The 18236-nt window shown below is 56.2% G+C and overlaps 1 protein-coding gene across 1 annotated transcript; it reads right to left on the reverse strand.

The window, feature by feature from the left end:
• Positions 1 to 6: 6 nt before the first annotated feature.
• LOC132813509 (rho guanine nucleotide exchange factor 3-like) lies at positions 7 to 11748 on the reverse strand (the record flags this gene model as incomplete). Its single annotated transcript, XM_060823168.1, has 11 exons — positions 11666 to 11748; positions 10487 to 10538; positions 9919 to 9984; positions 7721 to 7783; positions 6844 to 7005; positions 6167 to 6229; positions 4609 to 4705; positions 3752 to 3828; positions 2273 to 2530; positions 225 to 395; positions 7 to 78 (listed from the first exon to the last, which is right to left on the reverse strand). Coding segments are annotated over exons 1-11 (1128 nt in total), but the record flags the coding sequence as incomplete, so codon positions are not given.
• Between the last annotated feature and the right edge of the window lie 6488 nt (positions 11749 to 18236).

Raw genomic sequence — 18236 nt, forward strand, 5'->3', positions numbered from 1 at the left:
CTGGAAGAGGGGCAAATCGTTCCTGCTCACCGTCCGAGTGATCACCAGCACCTGGTCAAACAGGAACACCTGCAGCTTCTGGGGGCAACCACAGGGGGGCAGTGTGAGAGAGAAAGGGGTAAAACACAATGCGGACAGCACTAACAGAGGGGGTAGTGTCAGAGTGGAGGGGGCTGGAAACAGAGAGGGGTCAGAATCAGAGGGTGTTGATAGACCGCACGTACCGCCCCTTTGTTGTTCCTCAGCTCGCCATGACAACACAGCACCTTGGAGCTATGGATGAGTGGCTCGTTCTGGGAGTGATCGAGGTACAGGAGGCGTTCCCGGTAATAATGACACTCCGCCTCACCGGTCTTCAGATTAACCCTCGCCACAATGCCCTGGATCAGCTCGATCTGCGAGGGACAGAGAAACAGACCCGCCGTTACCCAATGGAACTCTATCTCACCACCATTATCCCCTCAGTTTGCAAGGGATGGAGAGACAGACGTGCGGTTACTTCAATGGAACTCGATCTCACACTCATTTAACCCTGGATGAGCTCAATCTGTGAGGGACAGGCCAACAGTCACCCCATCTCACCTCCCTACCCAACTCCGCCGCCCCCCCCCAACCCCTGCTCGATCTGAGAGACTGGTTACCCAATGGAACCCTAGCTCCATTGCCCTTTCAATTAGAGAGGTAGACGCATAGCTACCCAATGGAACCCTATTTCAGCCCCCCACCAACTCCACCTCCCTATAACCCCTTGACCTGAAACAGACCCATGGTTACCCAATTGGACCCTATTTTCACCTTCCCCGCCCATCTCCACTGTGATCTGAAGGACAGAGATAGACCTGCTATTACTCAACTGAACTTTATTTCACCCCTTCACCGACCAGAGAGGCAGACCCATGGTCACCAGACAGAACCCTATCTCACCCCTCCAAACCATCAATCAGACACACAGACCTGGCTACCCAACAGAACCTGATCTCACCATCCGCATTGATCAGAGAGACGGACCCACTGTTAGAACCCTACTCATCCCCTCTCCAATCAGAGACAGACCTGCTGTTACCCAACAGAACCCTATCTCATCCCCCATCAATCAGAGAGACAGACCTGCTGTTACCCAACAGAACCCTATCTCATCCCCCATCAGAGAGACAGACCTGCTGTTACCCAACAGAACCCTATCTCATCCCCCATCAATCAGAGAGACAGACCTGCCGTTACCCAACAGAGCCCTATCTCACCACCCCAATAGATCAGAGACAGGCCCACTGTTACCCAACAGAACTTATTTCCCTGCCCCCAGCGATCAGAGGGATTGACCCACTGTTATCCAACTGAACCTTAACTCACCATCTGAGAGTCGTGTGTTACCTAACAGAACCCTATCTTCCTATCCCCATCGATCAGAGAGACAGACCCGCTGTTACCCAACAGAACCTAATCTCACCCCCTCATCGGTCTGAGGGACAGAAAGATAGATCCACTGTTACCCAACAGACAGACAGACCCGCTGTTACCCAACAGAACCTTATCTCTCTGCGCCCATCAATCAAGAGACAGACCTGCTGTTACGCAACAGAACCTGATCTCTTCGATCTGAGAGATAGACCCACAGTTACCCAATAGAACTCTATCCCACCTACCCCATCAATTTGACGGACAGAGAGACAGACCTGCCATTACTCAACAGAACCCTATCTCACTGCCCTTATTAATCAGAGAAACCAACATGCTGTTACCCAACAGAACATGATCTCACACCCTCATCGATCTGAGAGATAGACCCCCTGTTCCCTCACAGTACCCAAACACCACCCCAACCAATTGATCTGAGGGAGAGAAAGACAGACCCATGGTTACCCAACAGAACCCATCAATTTGACGGACAGAGAGACAGACCTGATGTTACCCTACAGAACCCTTTCTCACTGCCCTCATTAAATCAGGGAGACCAACACGCTGTTACCCAACAGAACCTTATCTCCTTGCGCCCATCAATCAAGAGACAGACCTGCTGTGAGCCAACAGTACCCGATCTCACCGCCCTCAGAGGAACAGACCCACTGTTACCCAACAGAACCCTATCTCACCCCCTCATTGATCTGAGGGACAGAAAGATGGACCACTGTTACCCAATAGAACTCTATCCCACCCGCCTCATCAATTTGACAGTGAGACAGACCTGCTGTTACCCAACAGAACCCTATCTCATCGTCCCATCAATCTGAGGGACACGTAGTTACCCGGCTGAACCCTAGCACCCCGAACTAACCGCAGTGTCCAGCTGCCTACAGTCTGGGTGCTGGGCTGGGGTATATCGAGCGATCTCCCGCAGCAGCAGGGGGTATTTGAAGAGCCGACTCCGGGGTAGATCCAGGAAGTTCCAGAGGTCGAGTTTACGACTGAAGGAGGATTCCTGACACAGCGTGAGGAACTCGGTGACTCGCTGTTCCTGTTTCTTGTAATCCAGCAGGGATTTGGCCGCGATGAGATTACAGCAATACTGTTCGTAGGCCTGTAGCAAGGGGAACTGATCGGGGGGGGGGGGTGGGTGGGCAGGGAGACGGAGGGAGAGATGAAAGGGGGAGGGATGAGGAGACACAGGGATGGAGGAAAGGAAAAGTGGAGGGAGGAGAGATGGAGGGAGAAATGCAGGGGGAGGGAGGAGGAGAGGGAGGAAAGGAAAGGGAGCGAGATAGAGAGGGAGAGACAGGAGAGGGAGGAAAGGAAAGGGGGGGAGACGGGAGAGGGAGAGAGACACAGGAAAGACAGGAGATGGTGGAGGTATGAAGGGAAAGGGGGAAGTTGGAGGGGAGGAAGAGAGAGATAGAGGTGGAGAGACACGGGGAGAGAAAGGGAGGGAGAGAGGCATATAGAGAGAAGGGGAGGGAGAGAGAGAGACGTGGAGTGAGAAGGGGAGGGAGGGAGAGAGAGGGGGACGGAGGGAGAGAGAAGGGGAGGGAGAGAGAGAGACGTGGAGTGAGAAGGGGAGGGAGGGAGAGAGAGGGGGACGGAGGGAGAGAGAAGGGGAGGGAGAGAGAGACGTGGAGTAAGAAGGGGAGGGAGAGAGAAGGGAAGGGAGAGAGAAGGGGAGGGACAGAGGTAGAGAGAGAAGGGGAGGGAGGGACGGGAGGAAGGGAAGGGGATATGGAGGGGATGAGAGAGGGAGAGAGATGGAGGGTGGGTGAGAGAGTGGGGTGTGAGGGAAGGGCAGGGAGAGGGTGGGAGAGAGAGGTTGAGTCACAGCAATAAATACAGTCAGGGTGCCACAAAGACAGAGAGAGGGGGGAGAGAGACAGAAAGGACAGAAGAGAGAGAGAGACAGAGGGGCAAGAGACTGAGAGAGACAGAGAGAGGGGGTGAGAGAGAGACAGAGGGGCAAGAGACTGAGAGAGACAGAGAGAGGGGGCGAGAGAGAGACAGAGGGGCAAGAGACTGAGAGAGACAGAGAGTGGGGGTGAGAGAGAGACAGAGGGGCAAGAGACTGAGAGAGACAGAGAGAGGGGGCGAGAGAGAGAGACAGAGGGGCAAGAGACTGAGAGAGACAGAGAGTGGGGCCAGAGAGAGACAGAGAGAGGGTTGTGAGGCACAGACAGGCAGACACTGACTGAGTGTGAGACAGGGACGTGCCGGGGTGGGGAACAGATTCTGGGAGGTGGTGTCTGGACAGGGATGGGGTGAGGGGTCCAGGGGCCAGGGTGAGAATGAGGAGAGGGGACAGCAGCATCCCATAGCCACAAGGAACACTCACCCATTCAATCAGGATGGCGCCCACCTCAGAGACCGTGCCATCTGCCTTTCGAACCTGTTGGAGCCGGCTCAACAGATCTAACCAGAGACAACCAGAAACCGATGGGGAGAAATACAGACTTACACCAAAGCTGCTGCTCTAACTACCCAGGTCTGTGTGTATTGGTCTGGGTCACCGAGTGTGTGTGTGTGTCTGGGTCACCGAGTGTGTGTGTGTGTGTGTGTGTGTGTATGTGTCTGGGTCACCGAGTGTGTGTGTGTGTGTGTCTGGGTCGGTGAATGTGGGAGAGTGTGTGTGTCTGTATGTGTGTGGGTGAGAGCGTGCTTGTGTGTGTGTGTGTCAGTGAGTGTGCGAGAATGATTGTGTGTGTGTGTGCAAGAGTGATTGTGTTTGTCTCTGGGTCAGTGAGTGTGCGAGAGTGATTGTGTTTGTCTCTGGGTCAGTGAGTGTGCGAGAGTGATTATGTGTCTGTATGTGTGTGGGTGAGAGCGTGCTTGTGTGTGTGTGTCAGTGAGTGTGCAAGAGTGATTGTGTGTCTGTATGTGTGTGGGTGAGAGTGTGTGTGTGTCAGTGAGTGTGCAAGAGTGATTGTGTGTCTGTGTGTGGGTGAGAGCGTGCTTGTGTGTGTGTCAGTGAATGTGCGAGAGTGATCATGTGTGTGTTTGTCTCTGGGTCAGTGAGTGTGCGAGAGTGATTGTGTGTCTGCATGTGTGTGTGTGTCAGTGAGTGTGCAAGAGTGATTGTATGTGTGTGTGTGCGCGAGTGATTGTGTGTCTGTATGTGTGTGTGTGTGTATTGCACGGACTGACTGTTACAGTGGGATCTCCCTGTGCCAAACGTGCAGACTCTCCATGTACCTTCATGCAGTGGGATCAGCGAATACAGACTCCCAAAGATTTGATTCAGTTCATCCTCAGACATGATGGACAGCTTCAACATCGGCTCAAAATAAGCCTAAAGAGAGAGAGAGAGATGACTGAGAGTGAGGGACAGAGAGAGAGAGAGAGATTACTGTAACCGAGGGACAAAGAGAGATGACTGTGAGTGAGGGACAGAGAGAGAGAGATTACTGTGACTGAGGGACAGAGAGAGCGGGATTACTGTGGGTGAGGGACAGAGAGAGAGAGATTACTGTGACTGAGGGACAGAGAGAGCGAGATTACTGTGACTGAGGGACAGAGAGAGAGAGATTACTGTGGGTGAGGGACAGAGAGAGAGATTACTGTGAGTGAGGGACAGAGAGAGAGAGATTACTGTGGCTGAGGGACAGAGAGAGAGAGATGACTGTGACTGAGGGACAGAGAGAGAGAGATGACTGTGACTGAGGGACAGAGAGAGCGGGATGACTGTGACTGAGGGACAGAGAGAGCGGGATGACTGTGGGTGAGGGACAGAGAGAGAGAGAGATTACTGTGAGTGAGGGACAGAGAGAGAGAGATTACTGTGAGTGAGGGACAGAGAGAGAGATTACTGTGGGTGAGGGACAGAGAGAGAGATTACTGTGGGTGAGGGACAGAGAGAGAGAGAGATTACTGTGAGTGAGGGACAGAGAGAGAGAGGGAGAGATTACTGTGAGTGAGGGACAGAGAGAGAGAGATTACTGTGAGTGAGGGACAGAGAGAGAGATTACTGTAACTGAGGGACAGAGAGAGAGAGATTACTGTGAGTGAGGGACAGAGAGAGAGAGGGAGAGATTACTGTGAGTGAGGGACAGAGAGAGAGAGATGACTGTGACTGAGGGACAGAGAGAGTGGGATTACTGTGACTGAGTGACAGAGAGAGAAAATGACTGTGAGTGAGGGACAGAGAGAGATGACTGACTGAGGGACAGAGAGAGAGAGAGATGACTGTGAGTGAGGGACAGACAGAGAAAATGACTGAGTGAGGGACAGAGAGAGATGACTGTGACTGAGTGACAGACAGAGAGAGATGACTGACTGAGGGACAGACAGAGAGAGATGACTGTGACTGAGAGAGAGAGAGAGATTACTGTAACTGAGGGAGAGAGAGAGAGAGAGAGATGACCGAGTGAGGGACAGAGGGAGAGATGACTGTGACTGAGAGAGAGAGAGAGATTACTGTAACTGAGGGAGAGAGAGAGAGAGAGAGAGATGACCGAGTGAGGGACAGAGAGAGAGATGACTGTGACTGAGAGAGAGAGAGAGATGACTGTGACTGAGAGAGAGAGAGAGATGACTGTAACTGAGGGAGAGAGAGAGAGAGAGAGATGACCGAGTGAGGGACAGAGAGAGAGATGACTGTGACTGAGTGACAGAGAGAGAGAGAGATTACTGTGACTGAGGGACAGACAGAGAGAGAGAGATGACTGTGAGTGAGGGACAGGCCTTCCCCCCACCCTCCCAGCCCACAGGTAGGACTTTGATACCCCCGTCTGTGACCAGCCCTGCCTCTTACCTTCTTGGTGATGTTTAGGTCATCAATCAGGGACTGTTCCCCCTGGGTCAGCTCAAAGATCGCCTGCAGGGGAGAGAGGGAGGGTGGAGGGAGAAAGAGGGGGGGGGGGGGGGGAGAGAGAGAGGTGGGGGGGAGAGAGAGAGAGAGAGGGCATCATTCTACTTCTCCCAGGTATTAATAACCCTGATCCCACACCAATAATCTCCTCGACAGAGAGGGAGGGGGAGACAGGGGGAGGGAGAGATGGGGAGAAGGAGGAAGAGATGGGGAGAGAGGGAGGGGGAGACAGGGGGAGGGAGAGATGGGGAGAAGGAGGAAGAGATGGGGAGAGAGGGAGGGAGGGGGAGACAGAGAGAGGGAGGGAGAGACAGAGAGAGGGAAGGGGAGACAGGGAGAGAGAGAGGGAGGGGGAGACAGGGAGGGAGAGACAGGGAGAGGGAGGGGGAGACAGAGAGGGGGGAGGGAGAGACAGTGCGAGAGGGAGAGAGAGACAGTTTCCCAATGTCCCCTGAATCCCCCCCCCATCCCCCTCCCTGCCTGGGGATGGTGGGGGGGGGGGGGTGATGACGGTGCGTAAATGTATTCCCCCCCACCGTGACCCTGTACCCCACTATCCCCGATGGGGAGGGGTGACCGTATTTACACCCCCCCCCTACCCCCCACCCGGCCCTTCCTACCTCCTGACGGCGGACCTCCGTGAGGGACAGTTCCTCGCTGACGCTGTCGAAGGTCTCGCTCCACAGTTTGACCCCACGGGCTTTCGAGGGACCCCTTGACCCCTTCCCCCAGAGCCGAGGGGTCAAAGGGGAGGCACGAGCATCCGTCCGGAAACTCAACCTCTTCGGGAGGTGGGGGGGCGGAGGGGAAAGGGGCGGAGGGGGTGAGGTGGGGGCGGGGGGGGGGGAAGGTGGGGAAGGAAGGGGGAGGGGAGAGGAGGGAAGGTGGGGGAGGGGAGAGAGAGAAAGCAACCTGGGTCAGCACAGCAAGATCCCAGAGAGAAGTAGTGAAGGGGGCTGTACCCCCTCAATCCCCATCCCCTCCCCCACACTTTCCCCTCGCTCCACCTCCCCCCACCCTTCCCCCTAACATCCCCTCTCCCTTTCTCCTCCCCTCTCCCACCACCCTCCCCTCCCCCTCCATTCCACCCCCACCCCTTGCCCCCACTCCCTCCCCTTCCCCCCAGCCCTTCCCTCACCCTTCCCCTCCCCTCCCCCTCCCTTCCACCCCCACCCCTTGCCCCCACTCCCTCCCCTTCTCCCTCCCTTCCCCCAGCCCTTCCCTCACCCTTCCCCACCCCTCCCCATCATTCCCCTCCCCCACCCTTCCCCCTCGCCCTTCCACTCCCCGCTCCACCCTTCCCCTCCCCCACCCTTCCCCCTCCTCACCCCTTCCCCCCCACCGCTGCCCCCTCACTCTCCCTTCCCCCTTCCCTCTTCCCCTCCTCGCCCCTTCCCCCCACCAATGCTCCCAATCTCACTCCCCCCTTTCCCCCCACCTTTGGCCCCTCGCTCTCCCTTCCCCTGATTGGCCGCCGTTCCCCCCCTCCCCCCTTACCTGAAACGATTGGCTGAACCTTTTCAACTTGGAGGTGGGTTTGACCCGTTTCTGTTTCGGCTCCTGACCAGACGGGGGCGGAGTGGTGGGAGGGAACAAAAAGCACCAGGTGAGACCGGACGGGGAGAAGCCAGGGTGAAGGGTGACCCCACTGAATGTGCCCTCCTCGCCTCCCTGTGCCTGCCCCTCCCTCCACCACCCCCAGCCCATGCCCCCTCAGCCCCTGCGCCCATGGGGTAACTCGTCGCCCGTCCCACGTATCCCAGTGCCAAAGTGCCCACCCCCTACCCCCTACAACAACCCCCTGTACTCATCCTGTGCACCCTTTGGTCTTATTTCGCCAGGAGGTTTGACTTGGTGGAAGTCAGACGTCTGAGTCCATGGTGGTCGTGGCTCTTTCAAACCGATTCTATGCAGTGACTCCCGTCTGCGCCGCCTTAGAACTGCCGGGCGCCTTGACCATTATCTGTCGCTGTGGGCAGGCCGCCAGTACGTGGACGGCAACAGATCAGTCTAAAGATGCCCCAAGGGGGCAACTAGGGACCGAAGACTGAATGCCCAGGCCCCAAAGGGGAGGTTGTCAACAGCAAACAAGAACTTGGCAGTTTTAGTCACAGTCGGTACTAGACAGTTTCCCCCACAATGCAGTTGTGCAGGGAAATATATTTCTGTGTGTGTGTGTGTGTGTGCGTGCGCGTGTGAGAGAGAGTGAGAGCACATGAGAGAGAGCAACAGCGCACTAGTGTGCGGTATGTGTGAGAGAGAGCAGGGTGACACAGTAGCTCAGTGGTTCGTGCTGCTGCCTCAGGGCGCCAGGGACCCAGGTTCGATCCCAGCCTCAGGAGACTGTCCGTGTGGAGTTTGCACGTTCTCCCCACTCCGGGTCTGCATGGGTTTCCTCCACCCCCACAGTCCAGAGCTGTGCAGGTTAGGGTGGGATTGGCCGTGCTAAATTGTCCCCGTAGTGCCCAGGGATGTGCAGGTTAGGGTGGGTTGGCCGTGCTAAATTGTCCCCGTAGTGCCCAGGGATGTGCAGGTTAGGGTGGGATTGGCCGTGCTAAATTGTCCCCGTAGTGCCCAGGAATGTGCAGGTTAGGGTGGGTTGGCCGTGCTAAATTGTCCCCGTAGTGCCCAGGGATGTGCAGGTTAGGGTGGAATTAGTCCGGGATAAATGGATGCTAGGGGAGGGGAATGGGTCTGGGTGGGTTACTCATCAGGGGGGTCAGTGTGAACTCGTTGGGCTGAAGTGTCTTTTGCCATCCAGTAGGGAATCTTTGACTCTCGGAGAGAGCGCGTGTGTGCGCGTGTACAAGGGAGAGTGACTGCGAGTGTGCAAGAGAGAGAGAGTCGAGAGAGAGAGAGTGAGAACACAAGTGTGTGCGCGAGAGAACAGGAACGCGTGTGCGAGAGAGTGTGTGAACGAGTGAGTCAGTGTGACAGAGAGGGAGAGAGTGAGGGAGGGAGGGAGACTGAGTGTGCGCGTGAGGGAGGAAGAGGGGGTTGAGAGTGAGTACGCTGTGTCTTCCCCCCCTCAAATCGTCTTCTGTGCAGGCTGACCCAGTCTGTGTAAGGTTGCGCAGTGAGGTTAGGCTGGCTTCCTGGAGACAGTCGCTGGCTGAGATATTGCCAAATAAGGGGACAAAGTCATTTCTCAACCTCATCCTGTCACAACACAGTCTGATTCTGTCAAAATCTTTTGGTGATTCAGATTCCGCACTGCGCTAACGGACCCCAAACCCCTTCCCCGTTCACTCCCACTCTACACCGTCCCAATGGACCCCAAACCCCTTCCCGTTCCCTCCCGCTCTACCCCATCCCAATGGACCCCAAACCCCTTCCCCGTTCACTCCCAGTCTACATCGTCCCAATGGACCCAAACCCCTTCCTGTTCACTCCCGCTCTACACCGTCCCGATGGACCCCAAACCCCTTCCCGTTCACTCCCGCTCTACACCGTCCCAATGGACCCAAACCCCTTCCCGTTCACTCCCGCTCTACACCATCCCAATGGACCCAAACCCCTTCCCGTTCACTCCCGCTCTACACCGTCCTGATGGACCCCCCCTCCAAACCTGTCAGGTGACTGGAACCCACCACTCGTCAAAGGTTCCAGTGCTCACTAAACCTTTCCCTCAGGAAATGATCACCGCGCCACCGTTCGCGGTTCCCGGATCAAGAGGCCATGTCAGGCCGAATTACCTTCTCCTCCTCGGGATTCTGGTCACTGCGACTCTCCTGGGCGAGAGGTTCCTGTTTCCGTTTTTTCTGATGTGGGGGAGCATGTTGGATATTGTTAGTACGTTGTCTGGGCTCATCCTCCAGCCCTGCACACAACCCCCAACGGGTCCCCACATTCCTCCCCTGGTTAACACGACACAGACTGGGACCCACCCAAACCCCTTCCCGTTCACTCCCGCTCTACACCATCCCAATGGACCCAAACCCCTTCCCGTTCACCCCCGCTCTACACCGTCCCAATGGACCCCAAACCCCTTCCCGTTCCCTCCCGCTCTACACCGTACCAATGGACCCCAAACCCCTTCCCCGTTCCCTCCCACTCTACACCGTCCCAATGGACCCCAAACACCTTCCCGTTCACTCCCGCCCTATACCATCCCAATAACTCTGCCCCACACATCCCCCACTCACTGTCATCTCCCTCGGGGGAACAGCCCACTCACCGGCCCATCCGTCCCCCATTCCAGCCCACTCTGGGTTTAACACCTCACCAGCCCCTTATCGAGATTAAATACCCCAAACGACTCACCCCCAAGTCCGACAGAGATCCACATGTGTTCGACCTATCCCTCGGGACAAATCTGTCACCACAGACAGGGAGAAACGATCAGGAATAATTACTCCCGCTCTACACCTTCCCAATGGACCCAAACCCCTTCCCGTTCCCTCCCGCTCTACACCGTCCCACTGGACCCAAACCCCTTCCCGTTCCCTCCCGCTCTACACCGTCCCAATGGACCCCAAACCCCTTCCCGTTCCCTCCCACTCTACACCGTCCCAATGGGCCCAAACCTGTTCCCCGTTCACTCCCGCTCTACACCGTCCCAATGGACCCCAAACCCCTTCCCGTTCCCTCCCACTCTACACCGTCCCAATGGGCCCAAACCTGTTCCCCGTTCACTCCCGCTCTACACCGTCCCAATGGACCCCAAACCCCTTCCCGTTCCCTCCCGTTCTACACCGTCCCAATGGACCCCAAACCCCTTCCCGTTCCCTCCTGCTCTGCACCGTTCCAATGGATCCAAACCCCTTCCCCGTTCACTCCCACTCTACACCGTCCCAATGGACCCAAACCCCTTCCCGTTCCCTCCCGCTCTACACCGTCCCAATGGACCCAAACCCCTTCCCCGTTCACTCCCGCTCTACACCGTCCCAATGGACCCCAAACCTCTTCCCGTTCACTCCCGCTCTACACCGTCCCTAGGGACCCAAACCCCTTCCCCATTCACTCCTGCTCTACACTGTCCCAATGGACCCCAAACTCCTTCCCGTTCACTCCCACTCTACACCATCCCAATGGACCCCAAACCCCTTCCCGTTCCCTCCCACTCTATACCATCCCAATGGACCCCAAACCCCTTCCCGTTCCCTCCCACTCTAGACAATGGACCATCATCTTGTGAAAGACGCTCTGAATGTGCGGAGATTATGACGCGTCCTGTCGAAGCCAATGCTTTGTGAAGTGTTATCGTCGTCTGAACCCATTCAGATCTCAACCCCCAACCTCTACCCAGTCATCCACTGACGGGGGGGGGAGTGGGGAGTTGAGGAGGGAGGGGCTACCTTATAGTCCCCTGTGTGAGAGGGGGCGGGACGATATTTGGGGGGTCCCCACGCTTTCCTGCACCCCACCTGGCCCACCTCGCCCCTCCCCGCCCCCAAGTCACGGTCCCTCGCCTCCCCCACCCCCTCCTGGTGGCCATCTTACCCATCCTCCTGGTCGCTGCTGTCCACCTCCGAGGCGCTGTCCTCCATTTCCTCAGCTCTCACGCTGCCACCGCCCCCTCCACCTCCTGCGACCCCCCGCCCCACCTCCCGGCGACGATCCCCCCCCCTCTCATCGACCCCCTTCCGAGTCGGCCATGTTGGAGGGGAGGCCTCAATCACCTCGGTCAGCCCTCACAGCCGGGCCTAGCGCTTCAGGCTCGGGGTTTGCCGAGGAATGCTGCGGCCGGGGTTGGGGGTGGCTTGTCCGAGAGAGAGAGAGAGAGAGAGAGAGGTTTTAAAAAGCTTCCACCTCCATTGGTTCCTTAACCTGTCCTCCCCCCCCTTCCCCCCACCGACACCCAACCCCCCAACCCTCCTCTCAACCTTGAGGCCTAACACCTCCTCCTAACCATTTCCTGTCGCAGAGACGTGGAGCCGAAAAGCGCCACTTCCTGCCTCAGTCCGGCGCAGAGCTCGGCTTCTCGGGCAGGAGCTGCCTCATGTTTCTGGGGGTTTTTTTTGGGGGGGTTGGGTGGGGGTGGGGAGGTAGGGAAGGGGGCGTCGTAGCTTCGCCGGGGGGGGTCGAGGGTGGGCAAAGACGACCCGCCCTTCCCCTCCCCACCCACAACCAACCAACTGGGTCTCCCATCGATTGGAGTCTGAACACCAGGAGAGATGCTCTGAGATGTCGTGGGTGTGAGTGTGTCAGAAACCGAGGGAGTGTGTGCGCGAGTGTGTGAGAGAGAGAGAGAGAAAGTGAGTGTGTGTGTGTGTGTGTGTGAGTGTGTGTTAGAGATGGAGTGTGTGTGTAAGAGACAGAGGGAGTGTGTGTGTCTGAGAGAGAGTGTGACAGACTGTGTGTGTGACGGAGGGTTGTGTGTGAGAGTGAGAGGGTGTAACAGTGTGTGTGTGTTACAGAGGGAGTGTGTGAGAGAGTGTGTGTTAGAGATGGAGTGTGTGTGTAAGAGACAGAGGGAGTGTGTATGTCTGAGAGAGAGTGTGACAGACTGTGTGTGTGACGGAGGGTTGTGTGTGAGAGTGAGAGGGTGTAACAGTGTGTGTGTGTGTGTAACAGAGGGAGTGTGTGTGTGTGAGAGTGTGAGGGAGTGATAGAGGGAGTGTGTGAGTGTGAGTGTGTGAGAGAGAGAGGGAAAGTGAGTGTGTGTGCGCAAGCATTTGAGTGTGTCAGAGACACAGAGAGAGTGTGTGAGAGAGTGTGTGTTAGAGATGGAGTGTGTGTGTAAGAGACAGAGGGAGTGTGTGTGTCTGAGAGAGAGTGTGACAGACTGTGTGTGTGACGGAGGGTTGTGTGTGAGAGTGAGAGGGTGTAACAGTGTGTGTGTGTTACAGAGGGAGTGTGTGTGTGTGTGAGAGAGTGTGTTAGAGATGGAGTGTGTGTGTAAGAGACAGAGGAAGTGTGAGAGAGTGTGCGTGTGTGAGGGAGAGTGTGTCTGTGAGTGTGACAGAGAGTTGTGTGAGAGAGGGTGTAACTGTGTGTGTGTAACAGAGGGAGTGTGTATGTGTGAGAGTGTGAGGGAGTGATAGAGGGAGTGTGTGAGTGTGAGTGTATCTGAGACAGAGGGAGAGTGTGTGTGTGTGTGTGTCTGTGTGAGCGTGTCTGTGTGAGCGTGTCTGTGTGTCAGAAACAGGGAGTGTGTGTGACAGAGAGAGGGAAAGGGAGTGTGTGTGCGCAAGCATTTGAGTGTGTCAGAGACACAGAGAGTGTGTGTGTGAGTGTGAGTTAGAGATGGAGTGTGTGTGTAAGAGACAGAGGGAGTGTGTATGTCTGAGAGAGAGTGTGACAGACTGTGTGTGTGACGGAGGGTTGTGTGTGAGTGTGAGAGGGTGTAACTGTGTGTGTGAGTGTGTGTTAGAGATGGAGTGTGTGTGTAAGAGACAGAGGAAGTGTGAGAGAGTGTGCGTGTGTGAGGGAGTGTGTGTCTGTGAGTGTGACAGAGAGTTGTGTGTGAGAGTGAGAGAGGGTGTAACTGTGTGTGTGTAACAGAGGGAGTGTGTGTGTGTGTGTGTGTGTGAGTGTGTGTGTGAGTGAGAGTGTGAGGGAGTGATAGAGGGAGTGTGCGAGTGTGAGTGTGTCTGAGACAGAGGGAGAGTGCGTGTGTGTGTGAGCGTGTGTGTGAGAGACTGTGTGTGTGTGAGCGTATCTGTGTGTGTATGAGTGTGCGTGTGAGTGAGCGTGTGTGTGAGAGAGAGAGTGCGTGTGTGAGTGTGTGAGAGAGTGTGTTTGTGTGAGTGCCTGTGTGTGAGAGAGTGCGTGTGTGTTACTGTGTGTGTGTGTGTCTGCGTGTGTGTCTGTGTGTGTGTTAGCGTGTGTGTGTGTGTGTGTGTGTGTGTCTGTGTGTGTGTGTGTGTGTTAGCGTGTGTGTGTGTGTGTGTGTGTGTCTGTGTGTGTGTGTCTGTGTGTGTGTGTGTGTGTGTGAGCCTGCAGTATTTTCGCAGTGACCTGGAGGGGAGATGCAATATGATCAGATCTGACTGGAACAAACCACAATGATCTCCAGCTCTCCCATCCTGCACGTCCAAGTCAACATGAGAATTATTTATAACCGTGATCCGGTTTCTACTCAGATTGGACGGAGCTTCAGAGAGTGTAACGAGAGCTGGAGGCCCAACTGAGACACTGTATTCTCACTGCCAGGATTTATATAATGTTAAAACTCACACCACACCAGGTTCCAGGCCAACAGGTTTAATTGGAAGCACTCGCTTTCAGAGCGACGCTCCTCCATCGAGTGATAGACTCCCACCTGAAGGAGCGACGCTCCGGAAGTGAGTGATAGACTCCCACCTGATGAAGGAGCGACGTTCCTCCATCGAGTGATAGACTCCCACCTGATGAAGGAGCGACGCTCCGGAAGCGAGTGCTTCCAATTAAACCTGTTGGAGTATAAGCTGGTGTTATAGTCAGTGAGTTGTCAGTGAATGAGGGTGGCAGGATGTTAATAAGGATGTGTCTCTCGCTGAACACACACACACACTCACACACAGACACTCTCACTGACTAACACACACACTCTCTCTCTCTCTCTCTCTCTCTCTAACACAGACATACACACACATTCACACAGACACACTCTCACACACACACACACTCTCTCTCTCACACTCACACAGACACAGACACACACTGACTAGCACACACAGACACAGACATACACTAACACTCTCTCTTTCACACACAGACTCTCACACACACACTGACACACACACAGACTCACACACTGACACACACTAACACACACACAGACATAGACACACACTCTCTCACACACACAGACAGACACACTAACACACACTCTCACACAGACACACACACACAGACTCACTCTCTCACACACACTGACTCTCTCTCACACACACACAGACTCACTCACACACTGACACACACACAGACTCACTCTCACACACACTGACACACACACAGACTCACTCTCACACACTGACACACACACAGACTCACTCTCTCACACACACTGACTCACTCTCACACACACTGACTCACTCTCACACACACTGACACACACACAGACTCACTCTCACACACTGACACACACACAGACTCACTCTCACACACACACAGACTCTCTCTCTCACACACACAGACTCTCTCTCTCACACACACACAGACTCACTCTCTCACACACACAGACTCTCTCTCTCACACACACACTGACTCACTCTCACACACACACTGACTCACTCTCACACACACACTGACTCACTCTCACACACACTGACTCACTCTCACACACACACAGACTCACTCACACACTGACACACACACAGACTCACTGTCTCACACACTGACACACACAGACTCTCACTCTCACACACTGACACACACACACAGACTCACTCTCACACACACTGACACACACACACAGACTCACTCTCACACACACTGACACACACACAGACTCACTGTCTCACACACTGACACACACAGACTCTCACTCTCACACACTGACACACACACACAGACTCACTCACACACAGACACACACACACAGACTCACTCTCACACACACTGACACACACACAGACTCACTCTCACACACACTGACACACACACAGACTCACTCACACACACACACAGACTCACTCTCTCACACACTGACACACACATACACACTGACACACTCTCTCACACAGACACAGACACACACACACACAAACACACTGACACTCTCTCACACAGACACACATACACTGACACACACAGACACACACAGACACACACAGCCATCCCAGGGCCAGGACCCAGTGTGTGTTGACCATCTCCTGCTGTGACGAAGGGGCTATTTTAGGGGAAGAGGTGTTCCAAGCATGACAGCCTCCCCTCCCTGAGCGTTGTCACCGGGCTGCCGAAGAAAGGTCACTTGCATTTTCCGGGAGTCACTGCCTGGCTTCGGTATGTGGATGGTAATCCAATGCTCGCTCTCTCTCTCTCACCAGGATGTGGAGCATTCCCTGTGTCTGAGCAAGGACCCACATTTACCTGACCATGCCACACTCAAATCTCTCTCTCTCTCTGACACTCTCACACTCCCCCTCTCTCTCTCTCTAACCCAGGGACAGGGATCAGGAGCAGGAACCCTGGCTGATTTCCCCCTCTCTCTCTCTCTCTAACCCAGGGACAGGGATCAGGAGCAGGAACCCTGGCTGATTTCCCCCTCTCTCTCTCTCTCTAACCCAGGGACAGGGATCAGGAGCAGGAACCCTGGCTGATTTCCCCTCTCTCTCTCTCAGGAATCAGGAGACAAAGAGAGGAACAGGGACAGAGAGAGATGAAGACTCGATAAAGATCAAACATTGTACAGAATTTATTTGGATATTTGTTATAATTACAGTTGAATTAGAACCTAGTCACTCCATGAAGTACAGTTACAACTACCAGCAGTGCGCACTGCCAGGCAAAATACTCTACTCTAGGCCCAGGGCCCATGGGAGGGAGGTAGGGCCCCAGGGGAGGGGGTTAGGGCCCTGGGGCCTAGTGGAGGGGAGTAGGCCCCAGAGGAGGGGAGGTAGGGCCCCAGGGGAGGGGGTTAGGGACCCGGGGTGGGGCGGGGGAGGGGTAAGGCCTAGTGGAGGAGAGTAGGCCCCAGAGGAGGGGAGTAGGGCCTAGTGGAAGGGGAGTAGGGCCCCAGGGGAAGGGGGTGGGGCCTAGTGGAGGGGAGTAGACCCCAGGGGAGGGGGTGGGGCCTAATGGAGGGGGATAGGGCCCCAATGGAGGAGAGTAGGGCCCCAGGGGAGGAGGGTGGGGCCTAGTGGAGGGGAGCAGAGCCCAGGGGAGGGGAGTAGGGCCCCAGGGGAGGAGGGTGGGGCCTAGTGGAGGGGAGTAGAGCCCAGGGGAGGGGGTTGGAGCCTAGAAGGGAGGAATGTCCCAGGGGAGGGGGAGTAGGGCCCTGTGATAAGGCCCCAGGGGAGTAGGCCGCAGGGAAGGGGTTCGGGCCCCAGGGGAGGGGAGCAGGGGGGGTAGGGCTCCAGGGAAAGGGCCAATTGGAACGTTGATGGGAGGGAAACGGGGTGGGAGTGAGGAAAGAGCACCGCGAAGTTCAGAGTGATGTTATCTCCTGAATCCAGGATCCCGTCTGTCCCTCCCTCCTGATCTCCGGGACATTCCCCCCCCCCCCCAAACCCACACACCCACTCTTCCTTCCCCTCTGCCCCCACCCTCGGCCTTCCTCTCGTTCCCCTCACCACAGCCTCCCTCGGGTTCCCGGATACCTCAGACTCCCTACCCGAGGGGGGCTGGGAGAGAGAGGGGGGAGGGGGAGAGGATTGGGAGAGAGAGGGAGTGGGAAGGGGAGGGGGAGTGGGATTGGGAAGGGGAGGTAGGGGGGTTTGGGAAGGGGAGGGAGAGGGGGAGAGGGATTGGGAAGGGGAGAGAGACAGGGAAGGGGAGAGGGGGAGGGGAATTGGAAAGGGGAGGGGGATTGGAAGGGGGAGGGGGAATTGGGAAGGGGAGGGGGATTGGAAGGGGGAGGGGGAATTGGGAAGGGGAGGGGGATTGGAAAGGGGAGGGGGATTGGAAAGGGGAGGGGGAAAGGGGAGGGGGAGGGGGAATTGGGAAGGGGAGGGGGAATTGGGAAGGGGAGGGGGAATTGGGAAGGGGAGGGGGAATTGGGAAGGGGAGGGGGATTGGGATTGGGAAGGGGAGGGGGATTGGGAAGGGGAGGGGGAGAGGGATTGGGAAGGGGAGGGGGAGAGGGATTGGGAAGGGGAGGGGGAGGGGGATTGGGAAGGGGAGAGGGAGGGGGATTGGGAAGGGAAGGGGGAGGGGGATTGGGAAGGGGAGGGGGAGGGGGATTGGGAAGGGGAGGGGGAGGGGGATTGGGAAGGGGAGGGGAGGGGGAGGGGGATTGGGAAGGGGAGGGGGAGAGGGATTGGGAACGGGAGGGGGAGGGGGATTGGGAACGGGAGGGGGAGGGGGATTGGGAACGGGAGGGGGAGGGGGATTGGGAAGGGGAGGGAGAAACGCAGATTACACGCGGATACACGCAGATTACACGCGGAGAGGCTACGCCCACCTCCAAACACAAAATCCCAGGCTG

This window comes from Hemiscyllium ocellatum, unplaced genomic scaffold, assembly GCF_020745735.1.
Source record: "Hemiscyllium ocellatum isolate sHemOce1 unplaced genomic scaffold, sHemOce1.pat.X.cur. scaffold_3745_pat_ctg1, whole genome shotgun sequence".
Classification (NCBI taxonomy): domain Eukaryota; kingdom Metazoa; phylum Chordata; class Chondrichthyes; order Orectolobiformes; family Hemiscylliidae; genus Hemiscyllium; species Hemiscyllium ocellatum.